This window comes from Belonocnema kinseyi, chromosome 10 (genome assembly GCF_010883055.1).
Source record: "Belonocnema kinseyi isolate 2016_QV_RU_SX_M_011 chromosome 10, B_treatae_v1, whole genome shotgun sequence".
Classification (NCBI taxonomy): domain Eukaryota; kingdom Metazoa; phylum Arthropoda; class Insecta; order Hymenoptera; family Cynipidae; genus Belonocnema; species Belonocnema kinseyi.
This window is the reverse complement of record NC_046666.1, coordinates 70,516,509-70,544,467: the sequence shown is the minus strand read 5'-3', so window position 1 is coordinate 70,544,467 and position 27,959 is coordinate 70,516,509. Positions and strand designations below refer to the sequence as shown.

Here is a 27,959-nt window from a genome sequence, read left to right as displayed (position 1 = left end):
GACATTTTTTTTGTAAAAAAAATAATTTTTGATCTTTCAGAGTCAATTGAAATCTTTTTTGGACGAAAACTCAACTTTTTTCATTATGAATCATTCTTCTACTTCAAGAGATAATTAACCTTTTTTGATAAAAATGCAACTATTTGGTAGGGAGTTCAACCATTCCTACGAGAGGAATAATATTTAACCTAAAAGTTAAATTTTCATTTAAAAAAATGAAATTTCTTCTATTGCTTTGTTAAGAAATCACTTGTTTTGTTAAAGATTTCTATTTTAAGTTGAAAATTCATCTCTTTAGTTGAAAGTTTAATTATTTTGATGAAAATTAATCTTTTTTTATTAAAAATTTAACTATTTAGTGAAATATACATTTTTTTGTTTACAATTAATTTTTTAACAGAAAATGTAACTTTTCCGTCTTTTTAAGATTGATATTTTTTAGTTGAAAATTTGCCTTTTTTGAAAAAAGAAAAGAATTTTTTAGTTTGAAATTTTATTTTCGTTGGGTAGAAATGCATCAGTTTCGTGAAAAATTAATTTTTTGCTGAAGTCATATTTTTTGTTTGAAAATTCAATTTTTGTGGAGAAAATTCGCCTTTTGGCTTGAAGGTTGAATATTCAACTATTATGTTAAAAATTCAATTATTTTGTTCAAAAATTCAGTAAGAATAAAATGCTTGGAATTTTATTATTAATAATTTGAAATGAAAAATTAGGCAAGGAAAAAGCAGAGAATTTTAAAAAAGTTCTCGGTTTCGCATTTTTCCGCAAGAGGCACTACGAGCGATGCAAGCTAACTAAATCCGAATTGACGCGTCCAAGTTTTCCGGGAGTGGGATCTTCTTATACTACTTCGTGATTATTACCCAGATAGCACAAGAGTTTGCAGCAAGCTTGCCTAAATCTTGCCATGCAAGTTTCGGGATCTTGCATCGCAAGGTTCAGGCAAGCTTCCCGCAAATAAGAAAATGTCCATCATGTGACAATATTGCGAAGCAAGATTGAGGAAACGTTGCCTGTCAGTATTGAACTTGATCCATTGCGCATTAGAAATTTGTAATAAGACTTTCCCACGAATCTTCCTCCAATGTTCCCTTAAAATTGCAGGTAAGCATGCAGGAAGATTCCCATGCCAATGGTCCTTCAATCTTGCCTTGCAATATTGCAAAATTTTATTAAATAAAATGTAATTGCAGCTTGTGTAATTTCTCCAAAAAGTAAATTTTGTTCTTTTTAGGGTATTTTAATAACAAAAATGCATAAGAAATTTGCGAAACTTTTTTGTTTATGTATTAATTTTTTTCGTACCTTATGTCGTCTTTCCAAAAAGGGGCTCCATGGGTTTTCATACAAAAATGGCCCCCAAGTCGAATAAGATTTTGTATCAACTATTATAAAGCATTTGGTTTAAGATTGTTTTTTACAAATCTTCACCAGGAGAGCCGCCATATTGGATGAGGGATAGTTGATTATGCGTATTTCGTTTTTCGTAATTTTTAGCTAAACTAATCATAGAAAAACTTTGAAAAAATTCACAATACTGTTTGACTTCAAGGGACATCTTCGTGATTTTTTTTGGAAATTTTAACGCGCAAAATTCGAAATAAAAGAAATTGCAAAAATGTTTGCAAGGAATTTTGTTGTCAACGAAAATCAACAAACTAAGCCCATGTTTTAACAGTAAAGGGCCCTCAAAAGATCCATATATCCTTATTTTTTCAGATTTTTTACACAGTGTGGGCAATACTTAAAAAGAACGATAATTGCTCAAATCCATGGTTTCGCCCAGTCCATAAAACTTGGGTAAGAATGCATTGTTGAATATCATATTTTCAATATATGATCTAACAGAAAATATACTGCGTTTTTGCGCCTGTCAAATGCAACATGCTAGCTAACTGTATGTGTCGGGTTGCAGTCACCTATCTCGTTTAGTACTAACAAAAATCTGCAAGTATTTAGTTTGCGTGTCGTAGACAAGAATATATTGTATAGTAATATAGTATAACACAATTATAATATATAATGATCATTTATCGAAAAAATGTATGATTTAATATGTAAATAAATATACTATTTTTTTAAGTATTGCCACATTTTTTAAAAATCTAAAAAAAAAATAGAACACAGTAAACCACAGGAATAAATTTTATCTTGATATTAGAAAAAAGCGCTGCAGTACGTTTATCTGATGAAAGATAAAATTTATTTGACGAAAGATAAAATTTATCCGACGAAAGATAAAATTTATCTGACGCAAATATTTATTTGACATAGGTGATATATCAAACAACTGCGTGTAGGTTCACCGAAAAAATGTCCTGCATAAATTTGAAAATCCCCGCGGTATTCATGTTTTAAATCGTCTCACCTTATTTAAATTATTTGAACAATAAAATTATACACCTACACGCACAGAATACTAGGTTGAACTTTGGTCAGTTTATAGTGATTGTTTTTTTTTGTTTTAACCTATCAGCCGTTTGACATATCGCATCTGTCAATTAAATATTTACGTAAGATCAATTTACAATATTACACATACAATATGGCGCTTATCGGACTGAAGATTTGCAACCAAGTGCCTTCGAATATTTGTTAGGAAATCTCATTTGCGTAGACGGGAGAAGGCGTTTTTTAAATGGAAAACCGCTGAGACCCTCACGTTTATTTTTTATTCTTAAGGTTATTTTTACGATTAAAACGAAAACTATGCATTTCATCAAAAAATTAATTTTTAACCAATTTTTTACTCTTTCTGGTATAAACAACTATCGTCCGATCATTTTTTTTGCATGCTGTGTCGTTTGTTCAAAAATTTAATTTTTTTTATTTCTACTGTTATTTTTTACGAATAAAACAAAAACCACACGTCTATTAAAACAATGTTTAAGAACAAATTTGTAGATCGTATCCGGCCAAACAGATTTTTTTCGTAGCCTGAGTCATTTTTTCAAAAATTTAATTTTTTTATTTCTAATGCTATTTTTTCCGGTGAATCCAAAAACTTCGCTTTCTATCAACAAATAATTTTGATAAAACTTTTAGCTATTTTATGGGTGAGTAGCTTCTGTGAATTTATTTTTTTCGTAGCAAGTGTTGTTTGTAAAAAGATTGAATCTTCTTATTTCAAATATTGTTTTTACAGAATAAAGCAAAAACTACGCGTCTTACCAAAAAATAATTATTAAAACAAATGTAGATCTCTTTAAAGTGTACAACTTTGTTTTTACATATTTTTTCGTATATTGCATAGTTTGACCACTGAATTGAATTTTTTCATTTTTTTTGTCCAGATAAAATAATTATTATCTTTTCTTTGGATTATCCTACAAATCAAGAATTCATTTATCATTTAAAGTATAGATATCCAAACAAATGTTCAAGGTTGAACAATAGAGCATTACAAAAAAGAAAATGTTGTTGGCAATTTATTTGAAAACAGAAAACAGTTTAGAAGCAAAACATGAAATAGTAAGAGAAAGCTTGTTGTAAACGAAGTTTTTTACTAATCCAGAAAAATATAAAAGTACCGCAATTCAACGTCGAAATAAAGAAATATTTCTAAATAAATCAAAATAATGTCGTTTTTAGTTTCTTAATCAGTGTATTAACTTCAACGAAGTCAAATGAAATCTGATTAGGGTTTTTATGAAAAATTCGAAATTCTTATTAGTTTATAAAATGATTAAAGATTATTATTATTCATTGAAGTTGCTCTTTGATTCGGGTTGGCGCCAAATGAATCAGAAGATCGATTTCCCGTACGGATGTTATTACAAACCACCGATCTCAATAAGCGTAATTCAATCCTCGAAGACCGCCATCCATACTGCTTTCCGTAGTGTTATTAACTTGGTTTAGTTTCAATTCTACCAACATAATCCTAGGGTATCTCGCATTGTGGGATTGCATAGCGCATACAACGAACAATATCAAATTACCTTGGATAATCGAATGAATCTGTTTCACTTCTGCTTCTCGACATAAAGAATGGTTACATCGCAGCACTTTATTCCATGATTTTATCGGAAAGAGCTACTTTGCGATAGATTTCTTCTACACTAATTTTCAATAATTGAAAAGAGAACATCGTAAAAAAATTAAGAAGGAAGGCCTCACTTTAAAACAAAATGAGGCTGAATTTAAGGGTTCAAATGTTCGGCCTTAACAAATATAAGAATTTTTTTAGTAATTTCAAATCAGACCGGTTCTAAGCTTTACATAGCAGAATCTCTCAGCGACGAAATATGTTATTTATTTGATGAAATTGGGTGACATGTATGTTTCCGTTTTAAGAAAAAAGAATTTTTCCCGCAATTCGGAGTTTTCAATTTTAACGTCTATTAAAAAACATAAAAATTATTTTTTGACAATTTATATGAATTTGTGCTTCTATAAGGAAGACCGGGAGATTTTTTTTCGAAATGTCTCGCCGTCCCGAAATTCGGAGTTAATAGTCTTAATATTTCTCATAGGCTTGACCAGTCGTTTTGAGTTTTCGGCACGTCTAGTGCATACCATTTTCCAAGTCACCTGATTTTTCGAAATGAATAGTTACAGACTTTTTTTTCAAATTAAATTTTCGCGATTTCCTCGTAAGCAACGAAAGATGCAAACAAGTTTTAAAATTCTAACATAGATATCCTTTGCAATTAGTAAGAATTTACATGAAAAATATTTGAATGAAAAACATAATTAAAATCCTTTCGAATTTGCAATAATTTCACGTTGAATTTACAAAAAACTTACATCTTTCTATATGGAATGCTTATAAGTATTTCAAATTGAGAAAATAATTTTGAAATTAAATTTTCTATATTAAATATTAAAAAAAGAATAATCCTTTAAATTTCAATTCGAAGATAAATACGATACGGACTCTGAATTTTGAAGCTAATTCATTTCAAATACAGTGAAACTCTTCAATAGCCCTCCCTTCTATAGCTCTTCCGAGAATTTACGCCGCGCCGCAGGTATGTGTAAGGGGAGCTGTACGGAGTGCGCGGGATATGCGGTTGTCACTCAGGTTAGCACTCAGGGGTGCATAAACAAAAGCGGAACGGTCTATAATGTTTTAGTTCCGATCCACTGTCAGCCCCAAAATCAGCGTTATGGAAGAGTTTCACTGTAATTTATGGTGTCTAGTAATTTGAATTAAATTTAAAAATTCTATTTTTTCCCCCTAATATGGAATACTATTTCCAGCACTAGCAATATTAAATTGATAGCACATTGAAACTTAAATTGGATTTAAAAATTGGAAGTAAAGTCGAATTATAAAGTCTTAGAGTTTGAGAAAACGTTTCTTTCTTTCCAAAATCCTTTAAAATCAGAGTATAATTAGTTTTATTCAACGATAAATAAATATTCCTCAATCATATTCTGGTTTTTCCATAAGTCTCAATTTTGTTGGGGCTAAGGTCTAGAAATTTTTTTAATTGTCATGGAAAACGGTTCGGGGGCTATTATGTAATTTCATTTGAATTTTATTTCCCTTTTGCGTGAATTTCAAATTCACCTCTTTTCAGTATATTTTCAAAATTCATAGCGGATGGCATTTTTTTTACATAAAAATAAAGTGACGCACATTTAAAATTCACGTAAAAGTGAAATGAAAGTGAAATGAAATTACATACTCGCCTAACTAGGATTTTTAACTCAAAATTGCGCGGCAGTTGGTACAACTCATGGAATACATAATTTTTCTGACAAATTCCATATCATACTAATTCAAGTTTAGAGTTTTAAAAGAACTCAGATATTAAAAATGTTATTAAAGAAAAGTTTTTTTAACCATAAAAATGGTTTAACCCGCATAAAACTCCCATATAAACTTCACTATAAAAGACAAAATTGGTAAAAAATATAAGTGTGAGCTTTTGTGAAAATCGAATTTTTATATTGCCAAAAAAATCGGCGCCACTTTGCTCATTTTGAACTTCTTTTAAATTTCCCGATGGATTTCGAAAAATGAAGGTAAAAGTCACCAGAAGCAGAAAATAAAATTTGAAAATTTGAATTAAATGAAGAACAAAAGTAGGCTAAACAAAGATATTGTTCATAGACGTCAAATGTCAAATACTCTTAATTTTGTGGAACATTTTTTTGTAAATCAAAAAAGTACGTGTCGGTTTAGCGTTTCCCTAAAAGATAACATATTTCGTCACTGAAGCATTCTGCTACTTCAAGGGCAGAACCTGCCTGATTTGAAATGGATTCTATCTAGAAGTTTACGTTAATGTTTTATGCTATGCGAAGTTTTTGGACATAATTCATAATAAATTATTTCATTCGCAACGTCATTCAAATATTTCACGCTCATACAAAATATCGATATTCGAAAATACAAATACTGACCCGCACCCTGACAAAATCAGGAACAAAAATTGATGGGAATTTAATATAAAATCGATCAGCATCGCAGTTATTGTTACGGAGCCGAATGTAAAATAATGTCCAGCGAAATAGTATCGAATATATCGGTGGTATTGCTAAATTGACGTAATTCCAGAATAAAAAAATCAAAAAGCTATGCACATTTCATGAATCAGCAAGAGTGTAACCATAGATATGAAAGCGCCATAATTAATTCCTATCGAATGATTGGTCGCTCGTTTTATGTCCATGTTCGTCGGCGCGCATTTAATTAGCGAGTTAATGAATGTGCCCAGTGAAACGAAAAATGACCAGTAAACAACGGACGCGGCATCCTCTTCGGAATTTGAAAGTCGATGATGGATGTCTGGAATATATGTTGTACGTTACACGTTTGCTAGCTGCAAGCGTTATACAAACAGTCGGATGTTAACACGAATTCATTCAGACGGACACTTATATGAGCTTGCACTGCATCCATGTACTGTGGGGATTGCGGATGTCACGTCAGAATTCGGGTCCCTCGATTTATTGGTAATTCCAAGTGCAAATATCGTAATTGAATTGCGAAATCGGCGAAACCCTCTGTTTGCTCCGCTTCATTTGTTTATCTCTCTTTTTATATCGATCCCTCTTTTTCTTGTTTTAAGATATTAATAGAAGTGAACAATTTGATATTGGTATTAAATTTTCCATCTCTAAATAAAAAAGGTAAAAAATATAAACTATATGAAGATACAAGGAATAAATAATTAAAAGATGTGGATTGACTACTGAATTTTTCAAAACATTTCCAAACCGCTTTTTTATCTGAATAACAAATTTTGATTATTAATTATATACACTATTAAAAAAATCATTATTTCTTTCCATATTGTGACTACATCTATGTTAGTCTGTTGACATATAAAATTGCCTTCAACATTAAGTTGTTCCCCTTCATTTTCTAATTATTACTTTTACTCTTAAGATTTTAGTGACTGATTATAGTGATTATAGTATTTTTAAATTTTCAAATTAGTGTTTTAAATCAAATAGCTTTATTTGGTATTAAAAGGAGCTATTTAACGTAAAAAAAGCTAATATGAAAATTGAAAAACACGAGCGTCATTTGTAAGAATCACCATGCCCCGAACCGGCACCACACCCTACTTACCCCTAGTTTTAAGATCCTAATATAAGAATTCTTCATTTTTTCAAACAGGCTTTAAATTGTTTAACTTATAACTATTTAAGTTTGAATTGAATAATTTAGAAACATTTCAATTAGAAATCATTTAATTTCCAGCATTTTGTGAATAATTTAACTTTTAAGATTCAAAAAATAAGAAACTCTTTACTTTGTAACGGTACAAATGACGGTGATACTTGTTTAGACAGGGATTGCATTTTGAAGTATCAGAAATCTATTCAATCACTTTGAATGTCACTTTTTTTACCAGAGATGCCATTTATTAGTCTTATTTATCGTCTTTAAAATTTCCATAATTTTAATTTATAAATATAGTTTAGAATACGCAACTGTAAAACAGTCTAATTTTTAGGACTTTGAAACTAAAGTTTTTTTGCGTTAAAAACAAGGATATTAGAAACGGAAGTTATAAATAATAATTTGAACTCTTTGAAATTAAAGGTCCTTTTTTGCTTTTTGCTTACTTAAATCAATGCTTTGGTTTTTTGCTTCAAATGCTTTTAGGTTGAAAAATCAAAATGTCATTATTTCTTCGTAAAAATAACCACTCAGTAGGTTTTGAGCAGTTACTTTCTTCTTCAATGAAGTATAGCTCTTTAAATATTCCAAATTGGATTCTTTAATTTTCGTTCAGTTTTAAATTTCACAATTTAAAATTTGAACCTACCACATTAATTGGTTTGTTTGGTTAAAATCTTTGAAATCGAATAATATAAAATTGAAAGACTTGACAGTGGCACAATTATCATTTTAAAGGACTTGTAATTGAACAATTTTTAACTAAGTGCTGCAAAATAAATTTCAAACAACAAAATTTTAAAAAAAGAATCAAATTAAAGCCTTGAAACTGAGATGATTTTATAAACTTGTACAATTTCATGAATATAGTTTATAGCGATCTCGAATTGTATTCGCTTTGTTTAGTTTATCTTTTTGTTATAATAAATCATTTAAAATTGAAAAAAATGGATTAAAAGATCACACGAATGATCATTAATTTTGAATAAAGTGTCAAAAACTAAACAACTTGAATTTAATCAGTTGAAAATGACTTTTCTTATAACATAAATAGATCAAAATAGAGTTATCTGAAATTGATCCCGCGGTAATATTATAACATGAAAAAGACGTTGAATTCATTTTTTTATCTAAAAAAAATGGTTCAAATCGATCTGAATTTTAAATTATAATTTCTTTACGCAATTACAATTTAATATTTTAAGATTTCATTAGAAGGTAAGACAGTAGCCCACTTCCAAAATGAAGTTTTACTGATTTAGGTCCAAAAAAATAGGTTAGAAACTGTTATTCATTTTCGCGGAAATATATGTATCAGCAGACAATACAAAAGTGACATTCACCGGAAATTGGAACAGGCTAGACTGCGGATTGCGCTAAGAATGTTCCCATTAGTTTAAATAATAAGTAAAAACTTGCTCCCGATATATTAAATTTCTGAAGGAGAGTAAAAAATTTTCGATCTAATAAATGAACCAACTCCGAGTGAATAATCCAAGAATTTTGAGGTTCAAATTTAACATGTTTTGGACATGGGTTTTCAGTACGAAGCTAAATAAGAATAAAATATGTTTGATAGACACAAATTATTCTGTTCCAGGAAAATCAAAAGTTAGTTCAGCGGTATCGCACTGAGATAGACAATTATTCGGTGAAAGGACTATACAAAATTTCTTTTTTCCAATAAAAGATGATTATTCCAAAACATATCTTGACGGAAAATGAAACTTTATCAATACATTAAAATATTACGCTAAAGTTTGAACTAAAACTGAACTTCAAATTTTTTTATTACTACATATATTAAAAAATATATCTTTGTATCGGAACGTGTGCTTAATTTTTAAATAACTGCTTATTGAATAAACGAATTTAGAACAATTATTAATAATCTAGTTCTGTATTGCCACCCTTAAATTATGAACGCTTTTTATTAGAAATTATACAATATCAATTTCTTTAAATATAAAGTAATCCAGTTTGAAAAATTCATATCTGCAATTAAACAATTTTAAAGAATTTATAAATTGTAAATATATTTGAATATTAATTCTCGAGAACTTTTAAAATTAATGTCGAATACAAAAATGTAATTCTACTCTCGTAAATGCGAATGTAAAAAGTATTTTTCACTGTTCTTGAAGAACCTGAATATCCGGGGAATTAACTAAAAAATTGTAGAAGTTTTTAAAACAATTTTTTATTTTATTTGGAATTCATAATATTAAAATTCCTCTAAAAATTCTGTGATTATCTTGATGTTTCTAAAATATTTTAAAGCCGAATAAAAAAAACTAATTTAAAAAAAAGTTAGAAAAGAAATTTAATTTACTTATGCCGTCCGATCTCCACTAAATTCGTTAAAATAATCCAGAAATGCCATCCACAGAAATGATTTGTCTTATTTTTATCTTGTTCTGACGAACTGTTTGTTCATATTGCATAGTTTATTAATTTAGATGTACGGCAAATACCATTGCGATCTGAACATATTTATCTTGCTTGATTGATGGAACTATTGGTTTAATGAGGAGGAATTTGATGGAAGGGCATATGTGTCTATCACGTTGAGGAGGGGCGTGGGGGTTCATAACATGATAACAGATATATGGAAGAGCGATTCAAACTAGTAGACGGGTACAAACCCATGAACGAGTATAGATAGCAAACTTCAGGCCATTCCACTTAGCTGATAGCAAGCTACCAATGCAGGTCAACATGCAGCATCCGCCGTTGGGTATACATATCGTGCATGTACTTATGTCGCAGGCTAAGTGTATGATCAAACAGGAAGGCTATCACAGTTTGTTTGCCCAAGGGCTACATGATTCAAAGTTCCATATAACGTATCTGCATATTTGTTGATCTCAACTATGGCAAGGGGTAAACAAATTTTTTTAGGGATAAAAACAGGTTTCAGGTACATAGTGAAATAGAATTTCGCTGCAAACTCCGTTCAAATTTTATCTTTATTCAGTAAATGTGTCGTTTGCAGAAAAATAGAGATACCTACCACAAAAAATTTTGCTCTCACAAAAAGTAAAGACAGAGCCCAAAATACCCTTAGAAGTGACAGGAGGATATTGGGGTCAAAGATTATAGAGAGGGAGAGAAGATAATGAGGTAATATAATATAGGAAGGAAGTGGCAGAATGTTGGTTGGTTAAAGAGGAGGTAAGCGATGAAGGGGTAGTGGTGTTTCGAAGAGGGAAGCGAGTGATGGAGTTTAGTTTAAGAGTTCAGAGGGGAGAAAAAAGGAAATAGGGGCTAGAGGTTAAGAGGCAGAGGAAAAAGATATGCTCTCAATAAAGAAATCAAAAGCGATAATTGTACGCCCCTAGGATTAAAAGATGATGATAAGAAAAGAATAAGATGATAAGAAAGGATCGGCTGTGCGAAGGGGAGCAACAAGAAGGAACATAAGGGTTGGTGGGCTGTAATAGGTTTGCTATGTGCTTTAGATAAGAGTAGGGGTTAAAGTGTAGAGTGAGATGGCCAAAGAATGTTGGTGGATAGAGTTGGGAGGGTAATAAGGATTAAAGTGCATATAACAGAAAATATTTCGCGCCATTTTTAGGCAGGATCGAAAATAAATTTTTGTCAACTTTTGTTTGAAAATGATCCACTCTCGTCGCTTTACTGAGAATCGAAATACAGAGCTTCCGATTTCCAGTCGGGTTATAGCGTATATTTCTGAATAAAAATTCTTCATTCGATTATTCTAATAGCTTAATGCGAAAGCGCCCGACCGGCAATCGGGAGTTTTGTGTTTCGATTCTCAGTGGATTTACGAGAGTGGATCTTTTTCCAAGAAAAAATTAATTTTTATAATAGGTATATTGAAGAGGTGTATGAGAGAAATAACCGAGGGTTACTAGGGGCAGTAAGCTGAAAAAGCAGAGGGGAATAAGAGGAGTTCAAACTAAATATTATAGCAGTGCAAATGCGCAAATAAAAATGGGCCTTTGAATATTCTTTCTTCGAGCGGATAAAAGTTAGTGCTGATAAAACTTTAGTACCCAGTTATAGTTATTAACATTTATATAGCATGAATGTGTATAGAAAGTAGATTCTGGATGACGGAATATACTAAACTTCTATAATATAATCTTGAATTAAATAATAAGCAGTTGCAGACAGAGGATCAAAATATTATGTTGTAAGTAAATAGAATTGAATAAGGAAAAATATAACTAGTTACGATAGAAATAAAGAAAGATTTGAATTTTTCAAGGGTCTATGAGAGTGAATTCTTCCTATCAGATTACGCCTGATAAAATCTTACCGTCACTACGACTAGGTTTATAACGCATTTTCTTCAGTAGAAAAGGCGTTTAGATTCAGGCACGGAAAGAGACTTGAGTGTCGCTCAATGAAATAGCCTATAAAGATTGAAATCATTTCTATAAGTGCTTCATTCTCTTCAAAACCTACCTTTTATGGTTTGCTAAGTATATTATTCTTTAAATTGACTATTTCTTTTGTAATGAATGAAACATTTCTATCAGGCAAACCATTATTTATACCAAAAATAGCATCATTTAACACATTTGAAATTTTTATATTTCTAACTGTGAAAATAGACGTTTTTCTGCCACCAAATTAATTTGAAGTTTTTTACTGTTGCAAGGCTGAATTTTCTGAATTATGAATTTTTTTATAATGAGAAATCGTAATTTTCTAAAAGCAGTATTTATTTTTTTCGATAAAATAAAATTTAATGGTCGCGTTTAGAGTGACCAAGTGTACAATTTTCTCAATGGGAACGGATTTACGAGGATTTTTATGAATTAGTGTCAAAAAGCGTGTCTGGCACGAAAGAGAGGGGCTGGTTCTGAGATGTTGGGAAGCAGGATACCCATTAAGCTGAGAACAAAGACATTTATTTCACTTACACTCTGTGCACGAGGGAGAAACGCCGCACAATTTATCGTACTTACCAGCTCGATTCTTTACAGACCGTAAACCCTCTCGTAGTTGTAGCAATGTAGCAATGTAACAACCTTCCGTGGCATGGCTGTACAGTACCGTCCAGAGAATACTTTAACTTATCAAGTGAAGTAATCGTGAAACCATTAAAAACATTCCATTTGCTGAATTTCTCGTTTTGTGATGCATTTTCAATTGTGATGCATTTCAATATTAAGTGAATTTTGCTGAAATTCAATAAAACTTAGTTCATATTCAGTCAATTTAAAATAATTTACTTATTCAGGGGTGCCACAACATGCCAATTTCGAAACTCTCTGAATTCCCCTTACGAAAAAAGTAAGGGGAATTCAGAGAGTTTCGAAATTGGCAAATTGACCTTTATAAATTTTCTTATAGGTGTAAAACCAATCTTAAACCTAGATGGTCAATAATGTGATGCAAACAAAATGTTTTTTCCTAAAGGACACTGTACCAAATATGCAGTAAATGGCTTTATGTAAAAAATTTTTAATGTAATATGTTTGTGTTTTCAAAAGTTAAAAAAATCGCAATTGCAAAATATTTTAAAATATTTTCATAAAACTAAGGAATTCAATCAATTATAATATTTTGAAAAAATTATAAGCCATTTCAAATGATTTTATGCTATATCAAAAAATGTATAGGATTTCACAGGCTTTTAAAATTTTGTAATTGATTATGTTCGATTAGGCATTTTTTTAAAGTTTTTAAAAGTATCTGAAATTATTTTGAAGGAATTTAATGGATTTTTAAAGAAATATCTATGTTTTTATGAACTTTCTGAAGATGTGAAGGCATTTCGAGCCATTTTGGAAGATTTCAAAAATTGCAAGAGTGGTGAAATCTAGATTTTATACTGAGGCATAAGTATTCTGAGATAAACAAATATTTATTTGAATATTTTTATATGATTCGAAGTCAGTGATCTATTAGTAGGAATTTCATAATGTATTGCCATATTTTAAGTATTTTAACTTATAATAAAAGCTCCCAATTAATTACAAATATATATTTATAACTTATTCAGCCCTTTTCTTTAATTAATTTTTAGCATTCTTATTTTTGGTAAAGAGCAAATTAGAAATTGTATATTCTGAAAGCAAATATTTTATTCTCCACGTTACCGATATAAATTTTCATTTTAATTTAGTGCAGAAATAATGAAACATTTACGAATTACTTACTGTATTGAGATAGTTTAGAACCTCTAAAAACACCTTACACCATAACTTTAGTTGTTTGCATTATGGGAAATTTTGTTGGTGCAGGAGCCAAAATGGGAAGTATGTAGGTCATAAAGTTGTTCAGAGCTTCAACCACGACCAAGGGTGCATTTTTTTGTACAGTGAATATAACATTAAATAAAATACCAGCAGCAAACACTCCATGAAGAAAACGCTATAAAAGCAGCAGGATAAAACCTTAATTCGGTAACTTATTTATTCCATCGGCTTCCACATTCTCAAAAACTTTCTCTTCATGTATCAAATATATTTTTAATTTTCAATACCGTAATATAATCTTTTTTTGTGGTGATTTTATTTTACTTCTTTGTAATCCATGAATTGAACAAGAGTACTGTGTGAAAGTATGTGCAAAAATATTTCGATTTTCTTGAACATGTGAATGTCTAAAATCTCTGTAGCGTGAATATTGGTATGCAAACAGGTGGAGGATTCTACATTCTGGAAATTTGATACAACTCGTATGAGTATTGGAATTTAAGGATTTCAAGTTTCTACAGAAATTTTTCATTAGTGTTTTCCGAGGAAGTAAATTCTTTGTTTGTTTTTTGTCAAATATAAAAACTTTTTCTTGTTATGTTCATAAATATAAAAGGAAGAATCTAAAAGTAAATAATTTTTCATTTAAGTTTACTTTTGCATTAACGTATACTCACTACGAAAATAAAATTCTGTCATTTAAATGTCAAGCAGCAAAAGAATACCCAAAAACATTCTAACACATTCGAGAATGGTCTAGGAAGCCGAGAGATATTCTATGATGAAATAATAAAAGAGATCATTCTGCAATATTCTAGTACATTGTAAAACATTTTATAATAATCTAAAACAATTCTAGAACGTGCAATGGCATTCCATAACCCTCTAGAATGTTAAAACATTTCAGATTGTTCCAAAATTATTGTGGAGTACTCAAGAATTCATTCACTCTTTTATTTTTTTACATTCGCTCCTCTGGCCCTTTCAATTCTTTTATTTACTCCTTACATAATTCATCCTCCACTATAATCATCATGACATTGCCTTGTTAGCTTCCCTTATCGCCAATTCCCCTCCGTCTTTTCCCAATATTTCCCATTCCTTGCCTCTTTTCTCATACTAAATTTTGCTGTTCTTGTCCACCTTCTTTTTCCTTATCTTTTTTCTAAATACTTTAGTACTCTTTCCTTTTTTATCATCTTACACCATTTATTATATCCTTATCGCTCAATTACTCCCCCCTCCCCTTTTTCTATAAGTTGTCTTTCCCTATGTCTTTTCTTCTATTCTTTAGATTTAGCTTTACTTTTTTCTCCCATAGCTCTAGCCCTAAAGAAAGTTCTTCTTTCTTCTTCCCATCTCGTGAATTCTATCGCCCTCCCTCTCTTTTTTCTACCTCTTTAAAAACTTTTGCGCCAAGCAATCAATCGTTAAACATTGCTCTTCATATTTTCCATATTTGTTTTACTACCCTTGTCAGTTTGTTATCCTTTCTTTTACATGATTCCTGTGATCTACATTTGGTTACAAGGTACATCCCAAATATTTAAACTCGATCACTTCTTCTAACTTTACAGACTTCCATTTCTCAGTTCACTATTTTTTCTGTCTCTTCTTTTTCCAAACGTCACTATCATTGTCTTCTGTCCATTTGAATTCAACTTTTTCTCATATAAACATTTTTCCAATGATGTAATTAAGCCCGCTAATCCTTCTTTACCCTCTGATATCGTCACTATATGGTCCGCGAATGCTAGTATAGTACGAGGTGTGTTCAAAAAATAAGGTGACTTTATGGTTTTCTCAAAAAATATTCATTTATTCCTCAATATTTATGGTGTCCCCTTCAAAGTAATCCCCCTCAGATATAATACACTTGTGCCAACGCTTTTTCCAATCACTGAAGCACTTCTGATAATCATTTTGTGCTATAGCCTTGAGTTCTTTCAGCGATGCAGTTTTTATCTCCTCAATCGTTGAAAATCGATGTCCTGTCATGGTTCTGTTCAGTCTTGGAAAACGAAAAAAGTCACTGGAGGCCAAATCCGGTGAATATGGAGGCTGAGGCACTGTGGTGCTGTTTTTGGTCAGAAAATCTTTTACAAGCAACGATGAATGAGCAGGTGCATTATCGTGATGCAAAAGCCACGAATTGTTTTTCCAAAGTTCCTGACGTTTTTTGCGTATCACCTCTCGTAAACGGCGCATAACTTGAGGGTCATACTCCTTATTGACCGTACGACCTTGTGGTAAGAATTCCTGATGCACTACGCCACGGTAATCAAAGAAGACAGTGAGCAAAACCTTCACATTTGATCGAACTTGACGTGTTTTTTTCGGTCTTGGAGGCTCAGGATGCTTCCATTGAGATGATTGGGCTTTATTTTCCACGTCATAAGCATATGCCCACGATTCATCCCCAGTTATAACCCTTTTGAGAAAATCAGGATCATTATTGACTTCATTCAACATCTCCTGAGCGATGGTCATGCGATGGATCTTTTGATCAAAATTAAGCAGTTTTGGAACAAATTTCGCTGACACCCGTCTCATGCCCAAAACATCCGAAAAGATAGCATGGCATGAGCCAACCGATATGCCAACATCTTCAGCAACTTCTCTGATGGTAATTCGGCGATTTTTCAACACCATTTCTTCCACTTCTTGAACGTCTTCATCTGTTGTTGACGTGCTGGGACGTCCAGGGCGAGGTTCGTCTTCGACATCCTCTCGGCCTTCTTGGAACAGCTTGTACCACTTATGCACATTTCTCTTACTCAAAGTAGACTCACCGTATGCAACTGTCAACATTTCAAGAGTTTTAGAGCACTTGATTCCATTTTTCACAAAGAATTTAATGCAAACTCTTTGCTCCATTTTTTTCGAAAGAAGAAAATCGCCGAGCACACCAAACCCTTCTAACCTATTACGCCTCTGCCAGAAAAACAACACGAGCTATATAGTCAAAACTGTGAACATATGATCGTGACGAGTGTACCAACACAACAAAACAAAAAATTTAAAACTTGAATGTACGTAGCCCGCGAAAATTGAAAAGTCACCTTACTTTTTGAACACACCTCGTATATCTTCCGAACCTTAGTCCTCCCATTCTTTTCTATTTCTCTCTGCTTCAAAGTCTGAGATTAATATATTAAATGAAAATAGGTACAGAGAACAAATTTGTCTTATCCATCTTATCAACCAGAAACTAAGTCCCACTTGTTTGGCTACGTTTACCTTGCTTTTTGTTCTTCTATAAACATTTCCGAAACTTTCTTTAGTAAAGCCTCTCTTATGCTCTTTTTCACCACAACTTTTTTTGTCTCGAATCGGCCTAGTGAGCCAAACGCCGCCTATAAATGAAAGAACATTGCGATCATTCCCATTTTCTCCCTTTTAATCCTTTTATTTGGTGGATAATTTCGAAACATTTATGTTGTCCCATTACTTTCCTAAACCCCTTTTCTGACATTTTAGATAAAAAAGTTACATGTAACTTATATATTGTTCACATTAGTGTCACTTCCCTATACTCTTTAACCTTCTTCACTTTCCTCCTTTCTTTTAATATTGGTACAACAAAACCCTTCCTTCCATAACTGTAGCCATCCTCCCCGCTCTATAATCTGTTGCACATTATCTATGCCCATTCCTTTGGCTATATCCTCGCATATCTCCAGACTTTATTGAATAATTTCATACTAATCTAGAAACAATTGAAACACTCTAAAACACTATAAATATACCAAAACATTCTGAAGCATTTAAGAATATTCAAGAACATTTGAAAATATTTAACAAGCGTCAGGAATTTCTGGGAGTCCAAACAATTTCAGAAAAAATTTTTAGTGTTCTAGAATTATTATTAAATATGATAATATACTATTCATTTATTTTTTCCGCAATCAAGTTACTACATTTCCGCTCGGCTTTCACGAGTTTTTTGTCTCGCGGCTTTTTCTACCTAGTCAACGTGATTGTTTATTGGTACACCCCAGTTTGAAATTCATCAAATTAATTGTCTTCAATATGAAGTTGTTCTCCTCAAAAAGAAATGCTTTATTGTAAATTTTTCAACAAATAATGTTGTAGTTTAAATTAAAATGATTGAATTTAAAAAATGATGATGTTCAGTTTCAAAGAAAGATTGAAGATGCTTACTTTTGAATGCTTCAAGCTTGAAATCATTAATTTTGAACTTTTCCAGTTAGAGCTTAAAGAATAATTAAAGTCTAAAGGTTCACAATATGAAAAATTCCTAAATTTTGAACGGTAAAATTTACAGTGATTAATTCAGATTATGTGAATCCTTTTCTGAGGTTCAGAGTTTTCATGATAAACGTTAGTTTGTCATTTGTTGCCTTTTGATAAATTTTAATTTTGTCATTTACGTTGAAATAGTTGCATTTTATAGAGTATAATCAAGAACTGGAATATTAAAAAAAATTTTGAATTCAAATTTAAATAAAATAATTGACATTATACAAGGGCTTGATTATGAAAAAGTTTTTATTTAAATAAAATGTAATCTAAATATAATGTATACGTTTGTTTCATTTTTAATGGTCCGTGGTAGATACTTTTTTTATTTTCAATCTTTTCCATCTAAAATAACTTTTTATTTTAAACGTTTATTTCAGAATAGTTGAATTGTAAATATATTAATTTGAAAGATATAGAATTTTAGAAGTTTTGACTTTCAAACATTCAATTTTGTTTTCAACCAAAAATGTTTGAAGTTCTAATATGTGGAGAGGGTCAGAAGGGTCAAGCCCCCTGCACATAAAAATAAAAAATACTTTCAAAGTTTCGCATATCTATAAAAGCAAAAAAAGGAATAATTATAAATCTCTCTTAATATCCGACGTACGTATATGCAAAAAAAGAATAATCTATATCGCTTCGGACCAAAAAATATTTTTAAAAGGTATTACAAGTAAATTCAAGAACAATAATGGCAATCATACGGTCATATTCACAGGTCCGGGGGCTCTCGTAGTGGGAGAAGTTCCCTCACGTAAGCCAAAAAGTTTCGTGATCCTGCCACTGCGCGACATGGCGCATTAGTCAAATAGTAAAGATTTTAAAAACGTAAACACGTTTTCTAGCCTCAATGTCGGAGTGACACTGACACAACCAGAATCTTGATGCAGTCCACTGCAAAGGTTCAATCTCTAAGAAAATGCCGTTTGCGAGATAACGACATCAATATATATTTTTTTCAGTATTTCCCAAAAAGTTTTTCATGAAGTACGCAATCTGCAACTTCGTTTATCAAAAAGTTTTCATTATATAGATTCTTTATTTACGTTAAATTTATGACATTCCAATTTAAACATTATTATAAATATTAACATATCTCATTGCATTACTTTAATTTGTTTTATATTTTCAAGAGTCTACTTAATTGAATTTATTTCTAACCTTGCATATTATTTAAATGATTAAATAAATGTTGAAAATATTGATTTTATCACATTCAAATTTAAAATTAAACCGCTACTACTTTATTCGTACACCCCCTAGTGGCAATTTTGGAAATTAACCGGAAGCTTCAACAAAGGAACTTCCCCCTTCACGACAGTCCCTGAACCTCTGTATACGGCCAAAGATTACAACCGTGGGTAAAATAATGAAAAATATTTATTTACGAAAAGAACAAGCTTTTTTACATTGCAAGGAGTTATTTGCTCTTTATAAAAGCAAAAATATTTTTTTTACTAATTTTTTATAAAGTTCTTTTTAAAACTTTAGTTTGCTCACTTTGAATTGAAATTAAGCGGCCGCTTATGTAAGTTCGGTAACGCCTCCTAACGAGCGGTAAACACTCCCATTCTCAATCGTTTTCATAGGTAACGAAAGTAATCCAAAAGTCATTTTCGTGTTGAAAAAGTATGCGAAAATAGTAACTAGCGTGTTAAAATGAAACTATAGTCAATTTACGCATGCGCAGTACTTTGTTCATGTGTTATAAAAACTCATTCAACCAATTCTTAAAACTCACTTTTGACATTAAAATTTTTAAATACATTTTTTTCAAAAGCTCTCAATTTAAAGTTATTGATTATTGTATCAAACCTTTTTTTAACCTTAATTATTGAAAATTAGTTTAATTATGAATTCTAAATTGCTTATATTTGTAATGCTGGGAATCTTGTGAAAAATGTTGCAATCACCTTAAATTAAAAAATAATCTAGATCATTCTGAGATATTCTAGAAGATTCTAGAATATTTTATAAGATTTCCGAAAATTCCAGCAAATTATAGAAAAGTCTAGAAATTTAACCATTACTTTCAGGATAAGCTAGAAACTCTTAAAAATTACGAATCATACCAAAGTAATCTATCAAAGTATAGGTATTTATACAATATCCTAGAATTTTCCATAGCACATTCTGTGAAATAATTTCCTAAATATTTCAGAAAATTAAAAAATTGTCTAGAGTACTTCAGGAAAGTCTGGAAATTCTAAAAACTGCTGTATATTAAAAATTGTTGCATAATCTATGACATTTCAAGTCATTCTAAATTATTATAAAATATTTATCGTTTTAAATATGTTTGTTCAGGTCCTGTGACAGCTGCCAGCTTGCTGGAGGCGAATCAACGTGAAGAAGAGACAAGGCTTGAGGTTGAGAGGCTTACGGCAGAGATACGGACATTGAAACTGCAGATACTGCAACTGACAGGTAGGGAGAAAATGATTATTTTTTATTACTGCAAGAAAAGAAACTGTTCAGACATGAAAGAAAAAGAGCTTGCGGATGGACTGTGAACCGCTTTCTCTCAGTCAGCCTCACTTTCGAAACGAGTTAGCAAAGGGTGTAGATAAGTTAACCACAGGGGAATCGTAATTACAGAGTCAGTGTCAGTGCCTCCATCGGCCGATCGATCTTCCTTAATGTCATTTACTCATTCGCAGATAAATCTTATTCACCCGGATTATAGCCGACGTCGTTTCCTGCTGAAGCTACTAAGGCACAAAAATTACCCACAGAGAAATTAAAATACACTGACGCATCTGTCTTTCAGTTTTTATTGACTTTCCTGTACTACGATGCAAATAAAAAAATAAGTATCTACATTTTTTATGACATTTAAGGTATTGATATATTTACGAGCGTACAAGTTTCCACTTCCATGCGCAACATGATTTATGAGAACATTATGGCAATTGAGGTTTTAAAGAATAATTTTAAGTCGCCCACATCTGCAAAATGTCTATTCATACAGAATAAGTAATCGGCAAGTGTTCGCATCAAGAATATAAATGATTTTAGTTATGGAAATCCAGGTAGTAATTGTAAATTTGTTATAAACTGATTTTAGACTGATACAGCAGTCATCCTACTTCAAAAACTTATAAATTGAGTGCTTCGGTTATTAAAAGGTTATAAGTTTAAAGCGTTCATAATTTTTTTCTGCAGATAATTTAAATTAAAGAATATTCTTAAAATGAAACTATTTTGAATTGTGTGTATGTGTAAACACTTAGAAGTAAATCCTTTCATATTATAGACACAAGTTTATTTCTAGTATAAAGCTACATAAATAATATATAAACAATGTGAAAGTAAAAATGTTCTAGATTGAATAACTTTTCAATATTTTCAAATATAATTATAATTTATAATTATTTGAATTGTAATTTTAAATCTTCGAAATTGCACAAAAATAAAGTAAAATAAATAATTGGAAACTGATATTTCGGAAACAAATATATTTGATGTTTTACTTAGTATGTTTTTTTAATTTTCATTTTCATTTATTACATTTTTCTTATTTCTTAACATAATTATAATATAGAAGAAGCTTTTAAACTTTTTGACTTCTGATATCAGTTTCATTAAAAAACATTAAATTGATAAAATTGATAACAAATACAATATTTTAATTTCAAGCACAAGTGGATCCATTAACTTTCTTAATTTATTGTGCTTAAAATTATGAAAATTAAATTATTTCAAAATGGCATCATTAAAAATTAAACAATCTTGAATTTCAAGGAAATTTCGAAGCATTGAAAATGCCTTGGTTTGGGTTTTAAACCTTTTTAAACTATAGCTTTAGAAATTAATTATATATCAGGGATGAAAAAATTAAAACCAAATACTTTTCAAATAATTAAAGTTTAACTAAAATTTTCGCAATTACTTTAATAAGGTTTAAAATTAAACAATTTCAATTTTTAAACTTTATACAACTGAATAATTTCCAATTGAAGCCCTATGATATTATACAACCTGATTCAGGAATACTCAGTATTTACACTTTCAAAGGCTAAGGCGAATGGAGGAATTTTTATTTTTAGGCTTACCAATGTAAATAATTTTACAACGAAGTATTTAAAACAGAAAATTAATCAATGTTACAACTTAAAAATAGACCATTTTTTATTTTGAGAGTTTAAAATAAAAAATAAATTTAATTTGAGTTCCTAAAATATGTTACAATATCCAACTTATAGCCTTTAAATTAAAAAATTCACAGCTTTTAAAGGTTAAATTTAAAAACTTTTATTTAATTCTTTAAAATTTTGATTTCATACATTTCTGAAATTCCTTGAATTCCCCAGGAGCTTTAAAATTTCGGAAATTTCCTAGATTCCTTGCATTCTCTGAATTCCTTAATTCCTTGAATTCTCAGAATTCCTTAATTTCTTTATATTCGCTAAAGTTCTGGAATATTCTGCATTCTCAAACTGCTCTGAAAATTTTTACATTCATCGAGTTTTCTGAAATCCTTTAATATCCTCAATTCCTTGAATATCAGGAATTTCCACAATGCTTGAAATATTGAAAGGTCATTGTATTTTTCAGTTAATTAAATAATTAATTAATTAATGATCAGTTTTAACTGTGTCTACATATATGGAAAAAAGTATTGTGACACGATGATATGGCGAAGATGTAAGATTTTTTATTTTAGCAACATTTTTGAATCGCGGATTTTATTTATATTTTGAACAGTTTTTTACATAGGCACAAAAAATATGAAAATTACTATTTTCATTGAAAAACACAACAAAATGTGTCCATGGGAACGATGATCAACCATGAAATTCATATCTGGCAATACATGAAAAGTTATTTACATCCTATATTGGTAAAGCATGCATCTACTCGTACGTTTTAAAATGCCAAATAAAGTCTTTTGAATACTTAAGAATTTACTCAGAAATATAGGACACGATAATAATTTCAAAAATTTCAAATTTTTATTATCTACTTTAGCAGAACTTTTGACAGATGTGAATTTAGGATATTGCAGTGTAATCCACGTGCTAAAAAATCCTTAGATTTGAAAAAAAATATTATTTAAAATAAGAGCATTATTTTTCTGGGACAATTTTCGGCAATTTTTGTATTTTCCTCTGCAGAGAAATATGTATTTTTTTAAACAAAACCTTCTTTGCAAGGTAATCAATTTCAAAGGTGAAAATTGCAAATAATTTTCGAAAGAGGTTTAACTATAAAAAAACATCTTTGACTAATTTAAATTAAAAATCTTACCAGTTAGAAGGAAAGTTTCTACACCTGAAGACTACTGGCTTTTGCAATTGAGTTTCGTCGTTATTTCGAATCCAATTTCAAGTTTAAATTCTGCTCACAGTTGATGTCTGAACTTTAAACTTAAATCTAACTAATATCGTTATTTCATCTGCGTAATATTACTTGCTGCTATAAATGTATAAGTTCGTCCCTTAACTTAAAACCGTAAAGTCCAGATTAATCTTAAACTACATAAACTTCGAAATTCTTTTTAACTTATCATTGAACAAAAAATAATTTTTTACATTATTAAAAATTAGAGAAGTTGTCAAATTTTAAAAGAAAAAAAAACATAATCGAAACACATAATAATACAATTTTATTGTATGAAGAATGTAATAGGGCCTAATTCAACAGATTTAAGAAGTTTCAAATAACCAAATCTTTTTTTAAACTTAGCAATTTTTAATTATTCGATGTTTACAATCCTTTAATTACAGCGGGAATTTTTTTAGATAAGATAGAAATTATTTTCCTGAAAAAAACACCTGTTGTAATGGTGTTAACGGCACAAGAAAATTGATTTACTGAGGTAAAAAATGCAAGGGATCTTAAGGGGTTAAACCACTGTAGAATACGAAAAAATAGGCGTATTTCGGGATTTTTTTTGGCTCAATAAAGAGATCAATCGCAATTTTTTACCTTGATCAAGAAACCAAAGTTTTTTCGATTCTATAGAACAACGGCAAGAGACGTACGTAGGTTTTTTTTTCTATATATTGATTTTTCGTGTCATTGCGCACTTAAAAAAAAAGTCTACAATTTCATGGAAAAATGGTTACAAAATTGTTTATACAAAAACTTTTTAATTGCAATCTTTTATGTACATTCTTTATTCAGGACTAATTCTAGTTAGAAAAAAGATACGAAAATGGTTGCGACGTTAAAATGCTCCACAAATAGATCAATTTGAAAAAAGATATTTTTTTTAACAATTTACTTTTTTCAGAAAGTGCTCTCTGCGTGTAGAATAACCGATATGCAATATTTTATCTGACGACGTATTTCAATCATAAATATTTGAATTCTACATGATAAATAAACTTGAAGTGGAAATGTATCGATGGGACCTTTGAAAATAAGCTTTATACATTTTTCACGTTACTGATACGTTTTCGATATCGATTTTGGACCATGTATCAAGATGGCGGAAGAAAGATCGTGGCTACGTGCGGCGAAAACGAGTAGTTCCCAAGAGCCCATCCGATATACGTGGTGCGGTATTGCTACATGGTTCAAGGAGGCTTATTATTGCTAGACCAGGAACAGAAGACTTAAGTGTTTCTGTTACATATTCATATTGCACTCTGAAATCCGGTTACAGCGCTGGAATTGCAATATGCAATACAATTGGCCATTTTGCCATTAACTTTGCCAAAAGGGAGGAAGAAGTCAACACTTTATGACCCGGCATACGATTCAAGCGAGCTTCTTGCATGAAATTTGAAATAAATGACAGGAATATTTAGTATTTGTACAAGAGTTTTTATTTTTATGATTTATCACTGTCTTTTAAATCTATAAGTACAGTAAAATTATACGAAAAACAGACGTTTAAAAATACGAATTGGTAGCAATCGTTTTTTGTTATCATTGTTCGTAAAGACGTCCTAATGAAATGCTAAGCCCCTCCGTTCTTAAAGTGTTGCGGAATATTTTTTATTAATAAAAACATACAATTTTTTCAAATTGGCAAGCAACGCGAAATCATAGAAAACGTTATTTTCTAGAGACCTGATTTTTGTGATGAAAACTACTTGTAAAGTAAAATAATTATGTAATTATATTTTTATTATAAATTATATTACGGTTATTATTCGATGTTTTTTCCGAAGTCTTAAATTAAATTTTAAACAATTTTAAACACAGCTGTAAAGTGTTGTTAATAAAAACTGCTTAAAAATTTCTTTTTTACCACCAAACTATTGTACATATTTAATTTCTGTGAAAATAATTGCCTGGAACGGAGGGATTCAAATTTCACTAAAATTTTACGCCTTACTTCCCACTAGTAACTGTTATCGTAAAAATAAAGCCTTGGTATTTCTTCTTTGTGCTACACGTTTTACGCTTTCTTTAAGGCTTCCAATAAATTGATTTTCTTCATTTCTCTCTTTCATTATTTCTTTATTTATTTGTTGTAATTCTTTGAAAACGCAGTGAGTAATAAAATAATCTGAATTCACAAGAGTTTTTCCACAAGCTTTTTAAGATTAAGGGCTTTAATATTTCCTCGCTTTACCTGTGGAAAATTTTAAACTGCGATTTCAAGTAATTGAAGAATTAATAATGAATACGTCTTTATATTAGTAAAAAGAACTTGCCGCGAACGCTGCTAAAATTTCATTGGCTGACTAAACCTTGGCATCTTCTACTGAGATCTTCCATTGGTTGACTATATGCACTGAATTGCCCTACCAATTATCATTTGACCACTCCACCCATTAACCCTTACAACTTTACACCTCTATTTAACCCCTACCCCCAATGTAAGTGTTTTTGGCTTTTCGTCGATGTGTATTTCTGTAAGTAATCTTTCTACCTCTCGAACACTTTCATACTATTAAAGATATCACAGCCCAAAATGCTCTCAAAACAGGGGAGTAGGGTAATATTTCATTAAAATAGGACAATAATACGGAAATAAATTATCTTTCATAAAATGTTGGTAGGAAACATATTTATTTTAATATTAAATTAAAAAGATTAGTTTTTAACAAAAAATAAGCATTTTCAACAAAATAGTAAACTTTTCAATCGAAAAGGTAAATTTTAAACTGCAATTATAAATCGTCAACCAAAAAATTGATTTTTTATAAATTAGTTAAACTTGGAACCATGCACAGTTGAATTTTATTATAAAAAGATAAATATTCAAACAAATAATTAAATTTTCAAGAAATACAGAGAAATTTTCAACCAAAATTAAATAGCTAAATTTTCAATTAAAAAAAAAAATTTCAATCATAAAAGACGAATCTTGAGTAGGTCTGTTATTTTTTAATCAAAGATGTACATTTTTAGCAGAATAAGATCCATTTTTAATAAAGTAGTTCTAATTTCAACCATATATAGTTCCACTGGCAGGCAAGTACTAGTTAAATTCTTTGAAAAAAAAAATTAATTTGGATCCATGAAGATTAATTTTCAACCAAAAAACAAATAGTTGCATTTTTAGATAAAATCATGACTTTTCATCGAATAAAGAAAGAATTCTTAAATAAATAGTTGAATGTTCAAGTAAAAAAGATTGATGTTCAACCGATAATGGAAGAGTTAATTTTTTAGTCAAAAAATTAATTTTCTATCAGAAAGATTCTAGAAGAAAGAAAGAAGATGGAGATGGAGATGGAAAGGCATGGAAAGAGAGAAATCAGGGGAGGAGAGAATAAGAGAGCCAAGGTTAACCAGGAACTATGCGTAGATTATTCCAGGCGAGAGAGCGCAATATTTGTGTCAGAAAGGAGAGAAATGAAGTGATGAACTTATAACGATATTGAGATGCGGATGCATGGAGGATCATAATAGGTTCTGGCTTTCTAATGAGAAGAGGATGTGTAAATTGTGCGGAAAGGAGGATACAAAAGTGGAGCATTGGTTGGAGGAAGGTCCGTCCACTCAGCGCCACCACCAAGGCAAATTATAAAATGAAATACGCCATATTTTTTTGCTTTTTTCTTGCTAATTTTAAGATAAAAAAATTTTGTTTTGCTTTTTAAACTTCGGAGAAAAAGGTGGCGGCGCTATCAGGACGTCCACTCAGCGCCGACACCTACGAAAACTCACTAAAAATTATTATAATGCGATAAACGATAAGTGGAGATTTTTTTGCTCTTCTTTGCTCTATGATGACATATATTACGTTTACCAAAAAACTACCCCTAAGTCTTACACAACTACCCCCTGTGATCAAAAACGTTTTCAAAATGGGAAAACTACCTTCAACAATGTAAACATATTTTAGGGCTTCAAATTAATCATATCCCACTTGAAAATTTCGCGCCTTTTATAATTTCCCCAAAACTACCCTTCCACGTGAACATATGCAGCAGAACATATATACGTATAAAAAAATCATAAAAAATAATAAAACTTAGAACATATTGTTAGTCGATATTTTTCGCTCTTTTTTTGCTCTTCGATAATATATAATACGTTACCCAAAAACTAACCCTAAGTCATACATATCCTCCCCTCGTAAGCAAAAACGGTTTAAAAGTTGGAAAACCACCTTGAAAAATGCAAAAAAGATTTAGAACTCCAAATTGATTACATGGCACTTCAAAATTTCCATCTCTTCATAATTTTCTCGAAAAACTACCCTTCCACGTGAATCTATGCAGCGGAACATATATATGTATGAAAAAAGAATAAAAAATAGTCCAAATTATAAGAAACTGTTAGTTGATATTTTTTTGCTCTTTTTTGCTCTCTGATAATATATAATATGCTCAACAAAAACTATCCCTAAGTCATACATACTCACCCCTCCTCAACAAAAATGGTTTGAAAGTTAAAAAACCACCTTGAACAATATAAAAATGATTTAGGACTCAAAATTAATAAAATGAAACTTGCGAATTTGCCTCTCATTATAATATTCCCAAAACTACCCTACTACGTAAATGTATGCATCGGAA

At 30.5% G+C, this 27,959-nt stretch overlaps 1 protein-coding gene across 1 annotated transcript in view; it reads left to right on the top strand.

Moving 5' to 3' along the window:
* The window catches only part of LOC117181193 (chondroitin sulfate N-acetylgalactosaminyltransferase 1), a gene marked incomplete at its 5' end in the record, with an annotated part of 139,380 nt that overhangs the window by 88,975 nt on the left and 22,446 nt on the right, over nucleotides 1-27,959 (top strand). The window contains one exon of the mRNA XM_033373759.1: nucleotides 20,338-20,457. Within this exon, the coding sequence (XP_033229650.1) occupies nucleotides 20,338-20,457 (120 nt within the window). The remainder of the gene's footprint in view (nucleotides 1-20,337; nucleotides 20,458-27,959) is intronic.